Raw genomic sequence first — 21,325 nt, 5'->3', positions numbered from 1 at the left:
AACAATGCTATGACCTTTGACCTTAGTGGGCGGATTATTGAGGTTTCGTATTCCATCATATCACCTTTTTAACAGTTTTTCATGTAATTAAATTCAAAATATTTAATTTTGATATAAATGATACACATCAGGGCACATTAGTATGAAGTTAGTTCGCGGAACATGACATATATTAGCTTTACGTGAAACCTTATGTTTACAAATTTGGCGCGAGATTGTGAAAAATGGAAGTCGAGTCAGAGAATGCGGATTCGGAAATCCGTGGTGGCAGGTTTGTGTTTATATTTCTGAGACCAGATATATATCTTAAAATTATTCAAGAGAAACACACATGTCTGTGGATAGGCAGCGACTAAATGATTGGTCGAATGGACATGAAAAGCTAAATTCCTCTGACTGATACTTTTTAAGGGAAAGGTAACTCTAACTTACTATAAACTGTTTCGAGCTGTGTCAGTACATTATTTGGCTCCAACAATATATGACAGATATACAATCTGTGTATGAAGTCTCTGATTTATCTAATATCTGATAATTCTTTAAACGATTTATTTCTATTTTGTCTTTCTAAAATATGTGCACGCGAACAAGTAACTCTTCATTGGGCACGAGTTGGGCCTTGTATTGGGGGACTCTTTCGCCCCTCACCCTGAGACCTTTTTACTTTAGGCTAAGTAGCACTCTAATCAACTATGTTAATACGTTTAGGTCGGACTTTTGGGTGACAGAATCTAGGCAAATACTGATGAACTAGCACTCGACAGTTCTGTATTGTAATGATTTCAACATTATTTACAACCTCCCCGAGGATGATAGTACAATTTACAAGCTTTATGAATATTTAGATAATGATTACTGCCTGAAATACAGTAAAATGGACAAGTCCATTTTATGAACAGGGGTTTTAAGTCTGGAATTTCCTTCATATTCTCACAATTGTAACAGGGATAATCTGTACCTTTTCTCGCAAAACAGATTGTCATGTCTCGTCCATTTTTGGATGGGATCGTTTGGCCATTGCGTTTATACATGCCCAGATACATCTAAGGGGAACAACTCTCAACACTCAAAACTAACAGCGTCCAGTTGTACGACGTCATCAAGTGGTGCGTGTATGTTTGAATGTCCAGAAATGACATCGTGATAGAACAATGTATCGTGAAAAAAACCATGCTTCGTTTATCATTATTCTTTGCGATTTATCGCAGAGCTATGTTGTATTACACTATAGCATACCACTTTGTGAGCCAAATACTATTTATGTTACAGTCCATGTGTAAAATGATGGAAAATGTGACCTAGGCAATTTACAAAAAAGGATGAATAGTTCAGTCATTGTACAAATTGACTGAAATAGCTGTCCATTTATTTCATTATGATAACAAATTCCAGTGACTGAAAATGATAGGGTTAAAAGAAAACCAAAGTGAATGTACATGATGTATATATTTTTATGTTTTTGCTTCCAATCCTGGCATTATAAGTTTATTGTTATGTTTTTAAGCCCTTTTGAACTTCTCAGTCAATCTGTCAAATAAGTGGACAGTGTTTTGGTCAAGTTGTAACATAACTGAAATATTTAGGCATTTTATGAATTGCCTGAGTTAATCACATTGTACACATTGACTGTAACATATACAATACTAATAAAGATACTAAATTACATAATCTAATTTCCCAGATAAATAAAGTAATAACTTCATATACTTACCCTGAAGTGAAGTGCAGTGGTGGTGCTCTTGGTAGACAGGAGTTGTGATCACAAGGAGAACAATAGAGGAATGATCACAGGCCAGTTGCCCTGACTGCAGAGACTAGCTCATCGGAGTTAGTAAATTTGTGAAAGGATCAATGTTAACACAGACTAATATTTAAGGGATCAATGTTAAATATTTAGATTATTAATTTAGCTTTAGCTTAACTTAATGCAGTAATGGCAGATACGGGTGGCCTGGTCTTCTTAGCGGCAGACATTTTCTGTGTAGAGTTGCATCCTTATGTGTATTTTATAGTAATTTGATTGGTGAAAAGTTATTTTTAAATGGCATGTTTGTTTTTGGGTGCAGATCTCAAGAGGATGTTTTGTCCGTCCTGGAGTACGCCAAACTGCAGGCATGTGACTTGCGGAGTCGCACCCAGTGCATCCTGTTCTCCAACACACTGGACAACGAACGCTTTAAACTCTTGGAGCTTGACCCAAGCGTCCTGGACAGTGTCATGGCCGGAGACAGGTCAGTAGACTACACACCCATCTTCCTGATGCAAGGGTGTTAACTGACTATAAAAGACCAGTTTCAACCCCTGCCAAACTCGGCCGCAATTATTGAGTTCTATTTTGGCTGGACTAATGCGTCTATGCATAGTCCTATCAAAATCGCATAATGAAATTAACATCTGGTTCGTAAACTGCCACGCATATTTCGGCCAATTGCAGAATTTGCAAAACATGTGTTCCGTCAACTTTGCATCAACAGATACTTTTCTAAATCTTTTCATGTTTGTAATCAAGGTGCTCATGTGGTTTGCACTTCGTGAAGTAAGTCCTGTTTTATTACAATATAAATCTTGATTATAGATCAGCAATGATCAGATTGTCTTCACTGGGTGCCACCATTTTGTTTGAAGCAAATGCACGTGAGGTGGAGGTGGAATCTGATTGGTCAGTAGGAGGGATATAGAAGGAACATTACTTGTAATAGCCACCAGTGGCACTATAATCGAGCTCAGAAATTCCAGCCTCGGCAAGGGTGAAAAACTGGACTTTTACAGTCAGTTAACTCCCTTGCCTCTGGAAGATGATGCACACGGAGAACAAAGCACTTTGTGCCAAATAATTTGTATTGCAATATATTTTCTGTCTTCCTGTATATTGTGTAATAAAGATATGACATGTTTCGTTATTATTTGTTTCATTTAACCTAAAATCTACGCAGAAATTCATTTGCAAATTATGTTTCCCTTTGAAATTGCTTGACAAGTCAGCAGGAAATGTGTTAGAGATTTTTCTCTTATACTGTTACCTCTGTTGTACATGTTGTATCAATGACTACAAAATGGCGGCGACTGACCATGTTGGGTAATATTTACTTCAGTATGTAGAAAATAGTATCTGCATGTACAATCAGTGTCAGTCACTGCCAAACACTTTAGCTCCAGATATATTGCAATACGAATCATAATACAGATACGTGTATTGCAGTATATTGCGATGCAGTGTTTGGGACAATTCACAGCCTTGTGCACGTCTATGATACATGGTTGTATATAGGGATGTATAGGTTAGAATAGGTTAGCAACCCATGCTTGCCGTAAAAGGTGACTATGCTTGTCGTAAGAGGTGACTAACGGGAACAGGTGGTCATGCTCGCTGACTTGGTTGATGCATGTCATCGTATCCCAATTGCGTTGATCGTTGATCGTTGATCAATCACAGGGTTGTCTGGTCCAGACTCTATTATTTACAGACCGCCGTCATATAGCTGAAATATTGCTGACTGCGGCGTTAAAACACAAAACAAACAAACAGACACACAAGGGACGCGTATAAAAGGAACAGATTGAGCATACACTGAAGTCGACTGAAGTTTTGTCTTTACTCAAACAAAAATGTCAGAAACAATGCATGCATAGTCAGAAAGAAATGCAAACATAAGTAACTTTTATTGTTATTGTATTTGAACAATATATCACATGATTAACCACATGTCCGGGTAGTCCTGTGGGTACCAGGGTCCTATTCCGGACCAGCCCAACCTGAGTACCCAAGACCCATCCCTGCCTTAACAGATATTGATGAATTCTGTTTATATACCAGTATGTAGATATTTCCTTTTGGTTTCTAGTGATTTTTAAAACTGTTTGTTACTTTTTTTGAAATTCCTGTTATTAGTGCTGGTGGCACTATTTAAACTACTAGTGTGATTAAAGTAAGATCGTCCGAGTTATTGTTGATGATATAGGTTGTTGTGTGTTCAGGGTTGTTATCCGCGGCGACAAAGATGACGGCGCTGTGCTGTGCACACGAGACAAGACCTACGAGATGAAGGAAGCAGAGACGTCCAACTCATTGTTGATACTCCCTCACCTGGAGCATGGGCCAGACCTGCCGACTGACACTCCCCACGAGCTCCAGTACCGAGAGGTAGGAGAGGGATGCTCAGGGTTTTACTGGGTGCAAAATATTGTGTCCCATGGACATAAAATTTGCGAGCCCCAAAAGAATATGGATGTTGAAATGATTGACGAAAATTTGTTTGATGCAGAGAGGCCAACCATTGTGCTTTTGGTGTAATAATTCAGCTTTTAGCCTAAAATTGCACAATTAAACTTATCCTCCCCAAATTATGGTTTTGACATTTTTTTCACAAGTTGTTTACATCATGTACATATAACATAGCTAATCACAAAGAACAATAAAGAATAAAGCGTGTGTTTTTCTCATGATCAAAACATTGTTCTGTCATGGCATCATTTCTGGAGATTCAAACATGCGCTTGCAACTTGATGACGTCGAAAATTGGATACCGTTATTTTTTAGAAAGAGGTGTCTGTTGAGTTTTTCTCCATAGATGTAGCTGGGCAACGTAGATAAACGCAATGGCCTAATAGTCGCATCCAAAAGTGGGAGAGATATGAAAATTGGTATGAGGAGAAAAGGTACAGATCATCAAAGAGAGAATATGTGGGAAGTACCAAACTTAACCCATCTGTTATAAAATGGACTTGTCTGACATTTCAGAAGTCGATTTCTATTCAGGGAGTTGTATTATTACAGTGTGGGTAAATATTTTTAGAGCTTGTACATTTTATCACCATACTTAAAGAGACTGTACACATGATGTTGATATCTCATATAAGAAATGACCCGTGAAGATTCCGGGGTAGAATAGGTCTTCAGCAACCCATACTTGCCGTAAAAGGCGTCTATGCTTGTCGTAAAAGGCGACTGACGGGATCATGTGGTCAGGCATGCTGACTTGGTTGATACATGTCATCGATCCCAATTGCGGGGATCGCTGCTCATGATGTCAATCACTGGATTGTCTGGATTGTCTGGATTGTCTGGTACAGACCGCCATCATATAGCTGGAATATTGCTGAGTGCGGCGTTAAACAACACACAAAACAAAAAATCATATAAGAAATAAACGACTTGTGGTCCTTGTTTATCGTACAATAAAAACTGCAGGGACTGCGCCCCTCATGGTTTATTCTCCCTGCAGTGTTTCATTGTTACAATAAACAACTCCCACTCGTCATTTATTTCTTAAATACGGACCAAGGTAAGTGCCTGGGCAGATCCAGGATTGGAAAAGGGGGAGTGGTGTGGGGTGTGCACACTGTGCTCAAGTCAAGGCACCAACACAAATGGCAGATTGACATGTATAGTGATGTAAGGTGTTTGTAAAAATGGGATCTGCCAGTGGATCTGCTGAACCAAAATATTACATCTTGTTCAAGAAAACTTAGAATTCAATAAATTCCTGCTGGGTCGGTTAACAAGTGTAAGTAATGAAAGATGTTGATTTTGGAATTGGAGCAACCTCGATTAGTGATGGAAGATGGCGATGTCACTTCCGAAATAAAGCTACGGTGGTGAATTGGCAGGGGACAAAGTAATGATTGAAATGAGACATTTTTATAATAAAAAAAGAGACCAGATATTCAGGAACTTTCAAGCCTTTTTAATATATATTTATCGGAACGAGACAGAGATATGATACTCTGGATAATCAAGGAGGAAATGGAAGTAACTCTTTGACTTACTTTGGCAAAGAATCTCTGGAAACGGTTTCTTTAGTTTCATTTAAAACAGACAACCTAACATTAATACTTTTTAAGGATCATTTGTTGTCCTTTTATTTTCTCCATAAACACAAGTAGGTCAACTACTATAGTCTTGTGCATGAGTTTCTTTCAAAATAAGGAAATCTTCATTCCTGCTTTCTTAATTCTTAATTAAGGTTATTTCTGTGCTGGACAAGTATTTTGAACTGCGGCCGTGCAAGCCACGGCTACGGAAGCTGAAGGCACTGCTGCAGGAGAACCAGTACAGCGGGCGGGAGTGTGAGGAGGACGAAGACCACCGGGGGAGGAAGGTCAGTCTGTAGGCGTGGGTGAGGAGGTGTCTGCTGTGTGGGTGAGGAAGGTGTCTGCTGTGTGGGTGAGGAAGGTGTCTGCTGTGTGGGTGAGGAAGGTGTCTGCTGTGTGGGTGAGGAAGGTGTCTGCTGTTGGTGAGGAAGGTGTGTGCTGTGTGGGTGTGGAAGGTATCTGCTGTGTGGTAGTGGAAGGTGCCTGCAGTGTGGGTGTGGAAGGTGTCTGGCGGGGTGGGGTAGGAGGTGTCTTATGGGGTGGGGGAGGAAGGCGTCTGATGGGGGTGGGGAGAATATGTGTCTGCTGGGGGTGGGGAAAGAAGGTGTCTGCTAGGGTTGAGGGAGGAAGGCGTCTGCTAGGGTTGGGGGAGGAAGGTGTCTGCTGTGAGGGGAAGGAAGGTGTCTGCTGTTGGTTGGGCAGAAAGGTCAGTCTAGGGGTGGGTGGGGAAGGGAATTCAATCACATTTGGTTTATTGACACTGGATAATGGGAAGCATGTGTTCATTTATATTGATATTTACATTAAAGGAATTGTGATTATTTTGTAATAGAGAAGATAATGATGATGATGATGATGATGATGGTTCCAGTACACATACCATGAGTTGCTTGAGAAGGTACAAGCAAGTGAGGAGGAGGTTGCAGCAGCTCTCAAGTCCTTCAAGGCCTGTCTCATTGATGGTCAGTCCAACCAGATGCACATTACATTACATTTTGTGTGGTTGTCTACCAGAAAATTAGTCATTGCATTACAAAATGTAAAACTTTGAAACGTAAATTCTCTCAACCCAACATACAGGGACGGTTCACTACCCCTTGTATTTGTGACTTAAAAAGTAGTTTTGCGGTTTCAAAATCTTAAAACATATAAACAAAAGTATAAAAAATAGGGTCTCGAAAGTTCCTTATCATACATTTAGATATGATGATATACATTTTCGAGAGAATAACAAACGACAAGAAGTGATACTAACTCCATATATGACAATCTCTCATTATTTTGCCTCGTCAATGTTGAACTAACGTCAAAAGGATGTCAACAGTTTGTGTATGGGCTAAACACAATAAAGGGAGACAATTTGAGGGGAGGTAACTCTTGTGTGACACTAGTTCTGTCAAAGTGTTATGTTCTCTTCAGTGAAATATCAAGTGTTGTGTTCAATGCAGTGAAATATCAAGTGTTATGTTCAGTTCAGTGAAAATATCACTTTTCTCAACTTCAGAAAACTCAGTCTTTCCCCCTGAAGTATATAATAAAGATACATATTGTATAACTGTATGTAGGAAAGGCCAATGAATTTGGGGGGATGGGGTTGTTTTGGGTTTCCTGACTGACTGACTGGAGCCCCAGACTCAGAAATAGGAAACACGTTTAGTTTGCCTATAATGTTTGCTTCATGCTGATTGGCTAGCTCGGGCCAGTTGTTCCTCTGCCTAATTGTTTGTAAAGGCGCCAATAGCAGCGTGTTGTCATATAAATGTGTTGTCTAAAATAAATATATATCTTCCAATATGTAGATGTAAGAAACAATTTCTTGTGACATTCCATCAACAGACTAACTGACCTTATGGAAACCCATAATCTTGTTAATGTTCTCAGAAAACCAACTATGGGAAATATATGGCGTGTTCTTTCCCCGATGATTTTATGTATACAGACCCATGAAGTGTTGATGATGATGTTTGAGTTGTGGTGTTGCTAGGACACTGGAGGATGCTTGACTTTGACTTCCTGATGCAAGTGCTGAACCACATCCTCCAGCTGTGTGAGGAGCACGACTGGCTGATGACTGGGGTCAACATGACGGAGTGTTGCGACACACTGCAGGACCTCTATCCCAGGTACGTGACATGGCTACCCCTGACTTGGCTACCTCTCACACGGCTTCCCCCGACTTGGCTACCTCTGACATGGCTACCCCCAACTTGGCTACCTCTCACATGGCTACCCTCGACTTGGCTACCTCTCACATGGCAACCCCAACTTGGCTACCTCTGACATGGCTACCCCCGACTTGGCTACCTCTCACATGGCAACCCCATAGATGGCTACCTGCTACATGACTTCTGCCAGCTGTCTTTAGTGCCAGGAGACACGGGTATTGTAAGCAAGTTCTTGATAACCTTCTTAGAACCTACACTGAAAACGTGTAATAAAGAAGTTGTCCAACTTCTAAATGCCTCTCAAAGAAGTACTATAAGCTCTCTATAGTGCCAGGAGTCATGGCTATTTTAAACTGTCTATAGTGCCAGGATACATGGCAACTGTTAGTTGTCTCTAGGGCCAGTGTGGCCCAGTCGTCTAAGGCGCCGCGATTCGCTGTGCAGAGTTGCGTCCCTTGGGCACGCCAGAAACCTACGATTGTGGGTTCGAATCCAGGTTCGCCCCGATTATGTTTCAAGGTTTGTCAGCACCATACCGGTGCTCGTGGGTTTCACCGAAGTGATAAACGTCTGAGACCTGCATCACTTCGGGCTTTCCTCCAACATTAAGCTGACACGCCGCGATATAACTGGAATACTGTTAAAAGCGGCGTTAAACCCAACTCACTACTACTGTTAGCTGTCTATAGTGCCAGGATACATGGCTACTGTTAACTGTCTATAGTGCCAGGATACATAGCTATTGTTAGCTGTCTGTAGTGCCTGGATACATGGCTACTGTTAGCTGTCTGTAGTGCCCAGATACATGGCTACTGTTAGCTGTCTATAGTGCCCGGATACATGGCGACTGTTAGCTGTCTATAGTGCCAGGATACATGGCTACTGTTAGCTGTCTATAGTGCCTGGATACATGGCTACTGTTAGCTGTCTATAGTGCCTGGATACATGGCTACTGTTAGCTGTCTATAGTGCCAGAATACATGGCTACTGTTAACTTTCTGTAGTGCCAGGATACATAGCTACTGTTAGCTGTCTGTAGTGCCAGGATACATGGCTACTGTTAGCTGTCTGTAGTGCCAGGATACATGGCTACTGTTATCTGTCTATAGTGCCAGATACATGGTTACTGTTAGCTGTCTATAGTGCCTGGATACATGGCTACTGTTAGCTGTCTATAGTGCCAGGATACATGGCTACTGTTAGCTGTCTATAGTGCCTGGATACATGGCTACTGTTAGCTGTCTATAGTGCCTGGATACATGGTTACTGTTAGCTGTCTCTAGTGCCCGGATACATGGCTACTGTTAGCTGTCTATAGTGCCAGATACATGGTTACTGTTAGCTGTCTATAGTGCCTGGATACATGGCTACTGTTAGCTGTCTATAGTGCCAGGATACATGGCTACTGTTAGCTGTCTGTAGTGCCCGGATACATGGCTACTGTTAGCTGTCTGTAGTGCCTGGATACATGGCTACTGTTAACTGTCTATAGTGCCCGGATACATGGCAACTGTTAGCTGTCTGTAGTGCCTGGATACATGGCTACTGTTAGCTGTCTGTAGTGCCTGGATACATGGCTACTGTTAGCTGTCTGTAGTGCCTGGATACATGGCTACTGTTAACTGTCTATAGTGCCCGGATACATGGCAACTGTTAGCTGTCTATAGTGCCCGGATACATGGCGACTGTTAGCTGTCTGTAGTGCCAGGATACATAGCTACTGTTAGCTGTCTATGGTGCCAGGATACATGGCTACTGTTAGCTGTCTATAGTGCCTGGATACATGGCTACTGTTAGCTGTCTATAGTGCCAGGATACATGGCTACTGTTAGCTGTCTATAGTGCCCGGATACATGGCTACTGTTAGCTGTCTATAGTGCCCGGATACATGGCTATTGTTAGCTGTCTGTAGTGCCAGGATACATGGCTACTGTTAGCTGTCTGTAGTGCCAGGATACATGGCTACTGTTAGCTGTCTGTAGTGCCCGGATACATGGCTATTGTTAGCTGTCTATAGTGCCCGGATACATGGCAACTGTTAGCTGTCTATAGTGCCCGGATACATGGCTATTGTTAGCTGTCTGTAGTGCCAGGATACATGGCTACTGTTAGCTGTCTGTAGTGCCAGGATACATGGCTACTGTTAGCTGTCTGTAGTGCCCGGATACATGGCTATTGTTAGCTGTCTATAGTGCCCGGATACATGGCTATTGTTAGCTGTCTGTAGTGCCTGGATACATGGCTACTGTTAGCTGTCTATAGTGCCTGGATACATGGCAACTGTTAGCTGTCTGTAGTGCCCGGATACATGGCTACTGTTAGCTGTCTATAGTGCCCGGATACATGGCTATTGTTAGCTGTCTGTAGTGCCTGGATACATGGCTACTGTTAGCTGTCTATAGTGCCTGGATACATGGCAACTGTTAGCTGTCTGTAGTGCCCGGATACATGGCTACTGTTAACTGTCTGTAGTGCCCGGATACATGGCTACTGTTAGCTGTCTATAGTGCCAGGATACATGGCAACTGTTAGCTGTCTATAGTGCCTGGATACATGGCAACTGTTAGCTGTCTATAGTGCCTGGATACATGGCAACTGTTAGCTGTCTGTAGTGCCCGGATACATGGCAACTGTTAGCTGTCTGTAGTGCCCGGATACATGGCTACTGTTAGCTGTCTATAGTGCCCGGATACATGGCATTAAGGAAGAGACAAGACATTAATGAGCCATGTTATGCTCATGTGCCTTGGCAACTGCTTGAGGATATCAAGGCTAAATATCATGGAAAAGTCACTAAAGGCCTGTTCTTCCACCAGGACAATACACCTGTGCATAAGTCTGTTGTTGCCATGGTTAAGCTCATTGAACATCCTCTGTATTCACACCATCAGATTTCCATCTCTTCTTGAAAAAGAACTGTGGTGAGCATTATGCAAATGATGATGACATCATTTTTGCTGTGGGGGACTTTTGCACCTTCTACACCAGATCCAAGCACTCCAACATCATCGGCAGGAGTGTTGACTTCAGAGGGAATTAGGTTGAAATCAGTTAGCAACCAATTCCATCAACCCAGTCCATCATAGTTAGGCTCAGATCTTTTCAGTCACCTCTGGTATCCTCACTAAGTGATGTGTGGTCCTTTCTCACTGTGTTAAATACCTCTCTGGCCACGTCATATATCGTTTAGAACTGTTCTTTGTTATATATCAGCTCTTTGTTATATATCAGCTCCTTGTTATATATATGGACCGCCTCCGTGGTCTAGTGGTAGAGCGTCTACCCGGAGCTCTGAAGGTTCAGGGTTCGATCCCCAGCTGCGTTATACCAAAATATGTTAAAAGATAGTACTTGTTTCCCTGCCTGGCGCTCGGCATTAAGGGGCTAAAACAAGGACTGGTCAGCTTAGGGTCAGTAGACTGTGTCTGAGTGGGGTATTCATGTTAAACCGCATCATGTTATCTCAGTGGGCTAGCACTATTAAATCAGCATCAGTCCGGACTAGTACAAGCAGCCACACACACACATACTTGCATGCACGTCGCTATATGAGTGCAATAATCTTGGACCTCACCATGGCTATGTATGCTTACAGTCATCTTCCCGAGGCAAGAGAGTGAAATGACTATAAAAGTCCAGTTTCCACCCTTGCCGAACTAGGCTGGTATTATGGAGTTACATTTTGGCTGGACTAACGAGTCTATGCATAGTCCAATCAAAATCGCGCACCGAAATCGAAATCCGGTTCGTAAAATGCCATGCAGATTTCGGTCGACTGCAGGTTTTTCAAAGCATGTGCACCACTAACTCGTTTTCAACAGATATTTTCTATATCTTTGCATGTTTTTAATCAAGGTGGTCACGTGATTTGATGCACTTCGCGATGTAAGACTCGTTTTATCACAATATAGATCTTGATTATTGATCAGATCGTCTTGACTGGGCGCCACCGTTTTGTTTGAAGCAAACGCAAGTGATACGAGAGGTTGAATCTGATTGGTCGATAGGAGAGGCATAGAAAGGACATAACTCGTAATAGCCACTGGTGGCGCTACGATCGAGCCCAGGAATTCCAGCCTAGTTCGCCAAGGGTGGAAACTGGACTTTTAAAGTCAGTTAACTCTCTTGCCTCGGGAAGATGGCTTACAGTATCATATATCCCCTCTGCGTTCCCTCTGACTGTGTTACATCTTGCGTTGCAGGCAGCTGGTGGAGCATGTGGTGCAGTGTTACACGGACCCCAGGACATCCCAGGGGGACAACACAGGTGAACATGTTCTCAAGTCTTGTGACAGTGCTGTAGGGACTAGGTCAATGTTATAATGCCTTGTTCTGGGGTCTGGTCTGAAGTTCCTGTGTACATGTTCTGGGACATTATGCATAACATGCAGTCATAAATATTAAGATAAGGACTTTTGAAGTTAGATTGAAGTGTTAATACATTTATGTATGCATTGTATTACACGTGTAAGCAGTAACATATATTCTTAATACTCATATTAATATGCACCTAAGTTTCATAATACAAACTTTGATATGGAAATGCACAGAAAACTCATATTGAAATGGAAGTGTGCGTCATAATTTACATATTATTATGGACATTTGTATCATGATGCACAAAATTATACTTGCAGTTATATAAATACTGATGGAAACAAATAAGGGGACAGTGAAAGATTTAGGAAATAGGCTTTACTTGTCAGTACACTTGAAATAGTGCATACACAAATTCAACACGTCAGAATCAAATGTTTAGATTTTTGTGTGTGCATTGTTTCCAACGTGTATTTGGTAGACAAGGCAGGGAACTAACATAGCATTTTACTGTGTCTAAAACTAAGTGTTCCTTATTCATGTCCATCAGTACTTCAGTGGGGGCGGTCGGGTAGCCTTGTGGTTAAAGCGTTCGCTCGTCACCCAGAAGACCCAGGTTCGATTCCCGACATGGGTACAATGTGTGAAGCCCATTTCTGGTGTCCCCCGCCGTGATATTGCTGGAGTATTGCTAAAAGCGGCGTAAAACCATACTCACTCACTCACTCACTCACTCAGTACTTCAGTGGATCAACTGGCATTAGACACATTAGTTTAATTTCGCAATCTTCTACTTCAGACACAGTGTATGTCCTTAATGAAGACAAAATATGCAGGTTCTTCGCTGAATTGACACTGAGGAATTCTGGGAAGGTTGGTAGACTCAAAGATACGAAGAAACTACAGTGTAATTTTGTGCTTCAAATGAAAACCTTCACAATTTCAGTTAAATCAGGTTGTGTACTCCAGTACCTTAGAATGCTTGAGATGACAAATTTGACAAACCTCCATAGGTCGAGTCAGGTGAACCCTGAGCAAAGCCAGGTCGGGAGGGTACTGAGTAGGACCCGAATACCCACAAGCCTAATAGTATCTGTAACTCCATGGTTACACTAAGCACGCATTCCTTCTGATTTATATTTGTTTGAATAATGCTAAAGCTGCAGTCAACTTCAGTGTATGCATGATCAGATCATGTTTTGCGTGTATCTAAATACGTTTTGCTTGGAACCTACAGCACATACCCAGGAAGGGTCAGGTAATATGGGGTTGGGTACCCGTGTAGTAAATTTGGACTTGTCCCAGCCCTTTTATGAAATGTTCTCAGCAAAGAAATAGTGTGACCTTTATTTTTCCATTTGGAACTGTTTATTTTTATGATACAGAAATATGATTGGCTGCTCTGAACGCTTTTCTTGTCCATACTGAGTATTCAGAAGCCTCAACACTGATTGGCTGATTAGAAAGTTTGTCTGGCGGATTTGTCAAATAATCAAGGTATAAGAGAGGTATCTATCAAGCATATAATATTGGATTAATATTCTCGGTAAATGCTCGGTTTGTCAAATTAGTATGATAAGTGTATTAAGTAACTGAATTTTTGCACTACCTAATACAGAATTAATAAGATAATATTTTTATTTGATGTTATTTTGTAGGGAAAGTATGTGATAAGTTTTACATGATATGGCCTGTTTTCAGGCTGGAGTTTCTGGGCTTGATTTTAGCGCCACCAGTAGCTATTAGTACTGTCCCTTCTATGTCCCTCCTATCGACCAATCAGATTGCATCCTTGATATCACTTACCTTTGCTTCAAACAAAATGGCTGCGCCCAGTCAAGACGATCTGATCGATGCTCAAGATCTATCTTCTGATAAAACTGGTCTTACCCCGCGAAGCGCATCACATCACTGGTGCACCTTGATTAAAAATGTGAAAAGATTTTTAAAATATCTGTCGACACCCAGTTGACGGTACACATCCTTTGCAAATCCAGAATGTCGATTTCGTTACACAATATTGATTGGACTCTGCATGGACAGTTGACCACTGTGGTGAAACCTGCCAGCACCAGTAAGGTGAGGGCAAACAAAGGATCAGCATCAGATCTGACTTGATCACTTGATTGTAGTATTCCTGTTCTCTACTATGGACAACATGATAAACAACCTCGGATAAATTAGCATGGTACTTGATGTTTTTGTTGCCTTCGTTACAGTTCCACTATGATGAGTTCCTGCAAGTGTGGCAGCAGTGTGTTCCTGCAGGAATGCATACTGGCCTGTACCAGATAGAGGTGAGATATGGCTTGTCAGCATACTGGCCTGTACCAGATAGAGGTGAGATATGGCTTGATAGCACACTGGCCTGTATTAGATAGAGGTGAGATATGGCTTGTTAGCATACTGGCCTGTACCAGATAGAGGTGAGATATGGCTTGATAGCACACTGGCCTGTATTAGATAGAGGTGAGATATGGCTTGTTAGCATACTGGCCTGTATCAGATAGTGGTGAGATATTCCTTGTTAGCACACTGGCCTGTATCAGATAGAGGTGAGATATGCCTTGTTGGCATACTGGCCTGTACCAGATAGAGGTGAGATATGCCTTGTTAGCATACTGGCCTGTATCAGATAGAGGTGAGATATGCCTTGTTAGCACACCGGCCTGTACCAGATAGAGGTGAGATATGCCTTGTTAGCATACTGGCCTGTATCAGATAGAGGTGAGATATGCCTTGTTAACACACTGGCCTGTATCAGATAGAGGTGAGATATGGCTTGTTAACATACTGGCCTGTATCAGATAGAGGTAAGATATGCCTTGTTAGCATAAAACATAGGCCGGTCGGCTGCTAATGTCACATAAATTAATGACACATTGCTGTAAAACGTAATAGGCTCATTGCCTTGAAGCACCCACAGTTTGATGACGTCACGCTTAAGAATGCATAACAAATTATAGGTAACAGGCAAATAAACTTTCGAGGTATTGAGTGTGTTAAAAGATTGGTATTGTCTGGTTAGTGAAGGTTAGTCAGACACAAATATTTCAATAATAAGTTGCACTTGTGCATGTTTTATATAGCTAAATTGGCACACAAGCCTTTACTAGATGGAGGTGGGATATGACTTGTTACCACACCAGTCAATACCAACTGGAGTAAAGTGGAGTGATATAGCTTGTTTGTACACACACAAAATTCCATCCTGTCCGTAGCCTTTCTGTGATTGTATTGTGTTGTGTATTGCAGGGCATGGCTTTGATAGATGAGGACAGCGTTCCCCCCGTTATCTGGTACTTCACAGCAGAGGACCTCCCAGAGGACACAGCAGAGAGGTCAGATGGATTTGGTGTTAAGTGTTCTGCCACCATGGCAGCCATATTGAAATTGTCATTTTTTGCCAAATACCCAGACAGTTTTGCATACGTCTTGATGAAACTTGGTATGCAGTAAGCATGTGGTGTGAAATAACTTTTGAAACGTTTTGTGGTGTTTCTGTTACTTTCGACCCTGCCATGACATATGACTTTCATATGCACCCATTTATGAAGGTATTATGGCTGAAACAAGACACTGAAACTGATCCACCGAGATGAGTGGCCATCGATAAGATACATCTGGACCTTACCCGTGAAGATCCGGGGTAGAACAGGTCTTCAGCAACCCAAGCTTGCTGTAAAAGGCGACAATGCTTGTTCACTGATGGGATCGGTCTGTCAGACTCGCTAACTTGGTTGATGCATTTCATTGATCCCAATTGCGTGGATCGATGCTCATGATGTAATACACTGGATTGTCTGGTCCAGACTCAATTACTTACAGACCGCTGTCATATAGCTGGAATATTGCTGGGTGCGGGGTTAAACGAGAAACAAGCAACATATAGACCTGTGTCGCGATATATGATGGTATTCGATATGCATTTGCTGCGTAATGAATGAATAACCCTATCTTACTTTGTGATCTGCTTGGGATCAGTTTGGCTTTCCTGATTGATTTGTTATGGACTCAGAAAGTCAACATGTAACAAACGGTTTGTCGCCATTATTTCATGTATCTAAGGACACAAGTAACACAGCTAACATAATACATCTTTGTGCCATCACATGAACATTGACATACGCTGCCATGGGGAATGCATCTTCCTGAAGCAAGGGCGTTAACTGACTAAAAAAATCCCCTTTCCACCCTTGCTGAACTAGGCTGGAATTTTGTTATGACTAACGAGTCTATGCAAAGTCCAGTCAAAATCGCGTAATGAACTAGACATCCGGTTCGTAAACAAAATGGATTTCAAGATGTAGATTTCAGTCAACTGCAGGTTTTGCAAAGTACGTGTACTCTCAACTGGGCATCGACAGATATTTTCAAATCTTTTTATGTTTTTAATCAAGGTGCTCAAGTGATTTGATGCACTTTGTGGGATGAGACCCGTTTTATAACAATACAGATCTTGATAATTGATAAGATCATCTTGACTGGACGCTACAATTTTGTTTAAAGCAAATGCAAGTGATGTGAGAGATGGAATCTGATTGGTCAGTCAATAGGAGGGATAGAGAACGCACATAACTCGTAATAGCCACTGGTGGTGCTGTGATTAAGCCCAGAAATTCCAGCCTTGTTTACTAAGGCGGGCAACTGGACTTTTATAGACAGTTAACTCCTCTGCCTCGGGAAGATGTTCGGAATGCAATAGTTGCTACTGAGATAAGTATTGGTTCTGAACACTCGGCAAGTTGTCCACTTCGTCTTAAGGACTGTCACGTTAATGCGTATCATACCGTTGTCTTTTGTATCGTTGCACTTCTTCTATGTATACAGATGTGCCATATTGTTTTTTTTAATCTTAAAACTGTTTTATATCCTTGTTTAGCCTTGTGCTACATATGCCCTTTATAATCTAATGTTGCATATATACTTCTCAAAAAAGGTTAAGGAACACATATTAATTACAGTACTATGAAAGAATCGGGTGGTCCTAAACTTTTTTGAGTCGTATATTCCATAGAAGTTCAGACGAACCATGCAACCTTGCAGTTTTAATTTTTCTCACTTCATGAATTGAGTTTGAATAAGTCTTTTCATTGTCGGATTTCCATTATCAAGACAAATGCTCTGTTCCAGGTTCGAGTATTTGTTCCAAACAAGGAAGAAGTGGACTAGAGAGGAGATAACTCCGTACATTACGTGAGTACAGTCAGCATGGGGGCAGCAGTGTAACCATGGGTAGGATCTATATTGCACTGGATGTGGAATGAAGAATAAAATTACTTTTTATTCTCAATCTAATTGAAATGAGATCTAAGTTCATGCTGCCCCTAAACAAAGATCTAAAGACATCCCATTACGGGTCACGTCAGGACATTTTGCAAACTTTGACTGATCACTGAAATGACTAACAATTGCAAGAAGTCGACATCAGCCAATTAGAAAGCAGCTTTCTCTAGCTTTACGGCACTCGTTTCAACCTGGCGACTTCCATTTCAGACTACGCTTGAAAAATATGTTTTCGATTAAAATTTTGAAAACTGAACAAACGAACATTCCGCAATGTTGATATATGGTTGCGATTGTATGGCAGTGCTTCCAACGTAAAGTGCAACGGCACCTCTATTCAAATATTTATCACACGGAAGCGAGAGATAGACGATAATTTTGACGGAATCAGTCGTACGGGACGTAATTTTCGTTCGGAATAACCCGTATTAACATATTCGAGGTTGCATGATTAGAAAACACATTCTGACTGTCACTTTCATGATCTGGTAAGCAATGCTTTGATTGGTCAGATGAAAAGTGGTTCTGACGTGACCCGTAATGGGATGTCCTCAGATCTTTGTTAAGCAGCAGCGAAAACTTAGATCTGATTTTAATGAGATTGTTGATATTCTTAGAGGCTGGATTAGAATAATATTCACTCAAGCTGAGACTTTGTATCTAAATGGATGGTAACATGACATTTCTCAAGTTTGTTCCGACAGCCTCCATGGTGTTGTGGATGGGGCCTATATATTTTTGCATTTGGCACTCCTTGATGATATTCATTTTTGAGATACAGAAATCAGATATGCTTGCCTGATTGCTTTGCTCCCTGGTACCAAATATTTAGAAGCGTTGTCACTGATTGATCTTCTATGGAAGTGTCCTCAAATCATGATGCCGAGAGGTATCCTATAAGAGTTTTGTTTGTTTGTTTGTTTGTGTGTTCCTTAACACTTAACATTCCAGCTATATGACGGGTCGGTAAATAATCGAGTCTGGTCAAGACAATGAAGACATGATGAGCGTCGATCCAGAGTATTAGATCTGATTTGAATGAGGTTGGGACTATTGCTGATACGGTATAAAACTAGTCATTAGCTCCAGTCCATCAGTAATACACTGCTTGAATGTGCATGGTCTGACGGTCATCAACACACTTGTTTTTTCCAGGGACGTGGCGACGGACAAAGTGGACGTGGGCGCCCTTCTTACCAAATACGCACGGGCATCTTTACAGAATGGCATCAAAGTGTTCAGTTCCAGGAAAATATCTGCTTGAAAGGGCATTAAGGCATTGGCACAGTGCAGTTTATCCCATTTCACAGACATTTCCAAATGGCTGCAGATGACATAGAAGCAGAGAAGTCTACATATTTGTCTGAAGCAACTTGTGTCTATAACAAAAGAACTGAAGATCCCTGTGGAATATTTACAGTGAAATGTTTATCCAGGGAGAAATGTTGCCAGTGAAATTAGCTCCACAAGAGGTTAACTGATCTTCCTAGATCCAGCCATTTTGGCCTCAGAGTATCCGTAACAAAAGAGCCGACGTTCCATGGGGAATATTTTTAGTGAAATGATTATCCAGGCAGTACTGTTGCCAGTGAAATTAGTTCAACTGATCTTCCTATATCCAGCCATTCTGGCCTCAGAGTATCTGTAACAAAGGAACTGAAGTTCCATGGGGAATATATTCAGTGAAACTGTTCCAAGGACAAGTGCAGGTTAAGACATTTTGGAATAATATGATTCATTGATAATTAGTGATGTCGTGATTAAGCATGATATAGACACTCCAGAATGTCATTATCTGAATGATGGGATCTCTGGATGAACAGGGTCTTGACTAACCTGGTCTCACTGTAATGGTGTCCTTCTTTGCTTACTGAGCTCAAGTAATGATAGAAGTGGTAAATTATCCACAACTGTCTCATAACAGTGATCTCAGCTCGTTTGCTGTTGCATCAGGAACACCACTGGGTTATTGCTGTGACATACTGACGTAAATTTGAGATACTGTTCTCTCCATTTTGCGAGAATTTGTACTGAATTGTCTTGAAATTATACAGACAAACTTAAAAAATGAAGCTGCCTGCTCCTGCTTTATTGATCTTCGTTGTTCGCTCAGCTCCACACAGGGTTTAACTGATCTTCATTAGACACTCATCTCCACACCTGGTTAACTGATCTTAGTACACTCAACTCCACACAGGGTTAACTGATCTTCGTTGTAAACTCAGCTCCACACAGGTTAACTGAATTTCGTTGTACACTCATCTCCACACCTGGTTAACTGATCTTAGTACACTCAACTCCACACAGGGTAAACTGATCTTCGTTGTAAACTCAGCTCCACACAGGTTAACTGAATTTCGTTGTACACTCAGCTCCACACAGGGTTAACTGATCTTCATTGTACACTCAGCCCTGTCTGGCGCTCGGCATTAGTGAGTTAAAATTAAACGTCGCATCAGCATTATTTCAGCCATAAGCTCGCCATTAACGGGATAAAATAAGGACTGGTCGGCATGGTGGGGGTTTAATGATTACGAGTGGTGTATCTATGTTAACCTGCGGCACATGGTATCTCAGTGGGCTAGCACCATCAACCCGGCATACGTCTGTACCAGTAGAAGCACCAACACATGCATGCACGTCGCTATAAAAGTGAAACAGTCTTGAACGCGATGTTAAACCCCATTTCACTTCTCATCACCTCGGGCATTCGTCCAGAATTAAGCTTCCACACCGAGAATCAACAAAAATACTTTTCATTTCGTCACTTATTGAAACTCATTCACTCACTCAACGATAACACTCGGAGAATCCCAAGTGCCACCCTCGATTATCCAGTGTAAAGATACCATTCTATACCTTCCGATCACATTATTCACAAACCCTTGCGATAAGCCTGTCTCCCAGACCCTAGAGAATAAATGAAAAAAGGAATTCAACTCAAGTCTAGAATGATTTTGAAAGTTTAAGATTGCCTCAGGTCTAGCTCTGAAACTGAGCTCTGTCATGGGCACAATTTGGAGTAAAAAAAATATTTTGTAGATATATTTTTTAATAAGATGAAATGTTAGTCTAGCGTGTGATAAGATAGGTAAGATACGTTAATGATAAGAGAGATACACAGGATGACGTCACTTTCTCTTCATGTGCACTGCCTAGAAGGCGATTGTAAACAACACAAAATAGTATGTGAACATTGTGTTTCTTCGATGGTGTAGTTTGAATTGGATTTGTTACTCCACCAGACTCTCCTGCTTCCTTTTGTAATACACCATGACTTTATAACAGAGACGCTGTCTAGTGGAATAACAAGCCAACATGTTCAATTAAAACATCACGACATATGCAGCTGCACTGTTGTCACACCATCACGTGCAGGTCACGGCCTATGTCACAGTGACCCCGACACTCCGGTCCGTGCACATGTAGCACGATGTCAGTCCGTGGTAGAGACGATATCTGCTTCGCCAACGTCGACGATATTAAGATATTTGCTAAAACGTCTGATCAATGAGTGGATGGAGTTTTAAGTCTTCGTGTGGGAGTGAATATTGTTATTTACCATAGGTAGATACTGCGACTATTTTACAACAGCTTGTGGATCATCAACCGATTTGGGTTGGGCGCTGCTTCGAAATATTTTTAAGTTCCGTCGTGTCTGCAGCTTGTTGTGAGAGAAGTCCAAAGTGATGCCCGTCTTAGACCTTTTGCCGTTTGTTAAAGCCCACGGTCAAGGATACGGTTTT

At 41.5% G+C, this 21,325-nt stretch overlaps 1 protein-coding gene across 1 annotated transcript; it reads left to right on the top strand.

Annotated features, from left to right (window-relative positions):
* The first annotated feature begins 214 nt into the window (after positions 1–214).
* LOC139479865 (sister chromatid cohesion protein DCC1-like) lies at positions 215–19,639 on the top strand. The gene is made up of 12 exons (XM_071262765.1): positions 215–271; positions 2,067–2,231; positions 3,976–4,141; positions 5,964–6,098; positions 6,683–6,773; positions 7,796–7,938; positions 12,183–12,243; positions 13,093–13,166; positions 14,513–14,590; positions 15,549–15,634; positions 17,427–17,489; positions 18,735–19,639. The coding sequence occupies exons 1-12, from the start codon at positions 225–227 to the stop codon at positions 18,841–18,843; spliced, it is 1,218 nt and encodes a 405-aa protein (XP_071118866.1). The 5' UTR covers positions 215–224; the 3' UTR covers positions 18,844–19,639.
* The last annotated feature ends 1,686 nt before the right edge of the window (positions 19,640–21,325 follow it).

This window comes from Haliotis cracherodii, unplaced genomic scaffold (assembly GCF_022045235.1).
Source record: "Haliotis cracherodii isolate W230 unplaced genomic scaffold, xgHalCrac1.p SCAF_4, whole genome shotgun sequence".
Taxonomy (NCBI): Eukaryota; Metazoa; Mollusca; class Gastropoda; order Lepetellida; family Haliotidae; genus Haliotis; species Haliotis cracherodii.
Note: the sequence above shows the minus strand (reverse complement) of the source record. Positions and strands in the feature narration are given on the sequence as shown.

Coding starts and splice junctions, on each gene's coding strand:
- LOC139479865 (XM_071262765.1), top strand. CDS start 225: ATGGAAGTCGAGTCAGAGAATGCGGATTCGGAAATCCGTGGTGGCAG. Junction 6,099..6,682: donor AAGACCACCGGGGGAGGAAG/GTCAGTCTGTAG, acceptor TGATGGTTCCAG/TACACATACCATGAGTTGCT. Junction 15,635..17,426: donor CCAGAGGACACAGCAGAGAG/GTCAGATGGATT, acceptor GCTCTGTTCCAG/GTTCGAGTATTTGTTCCAAA.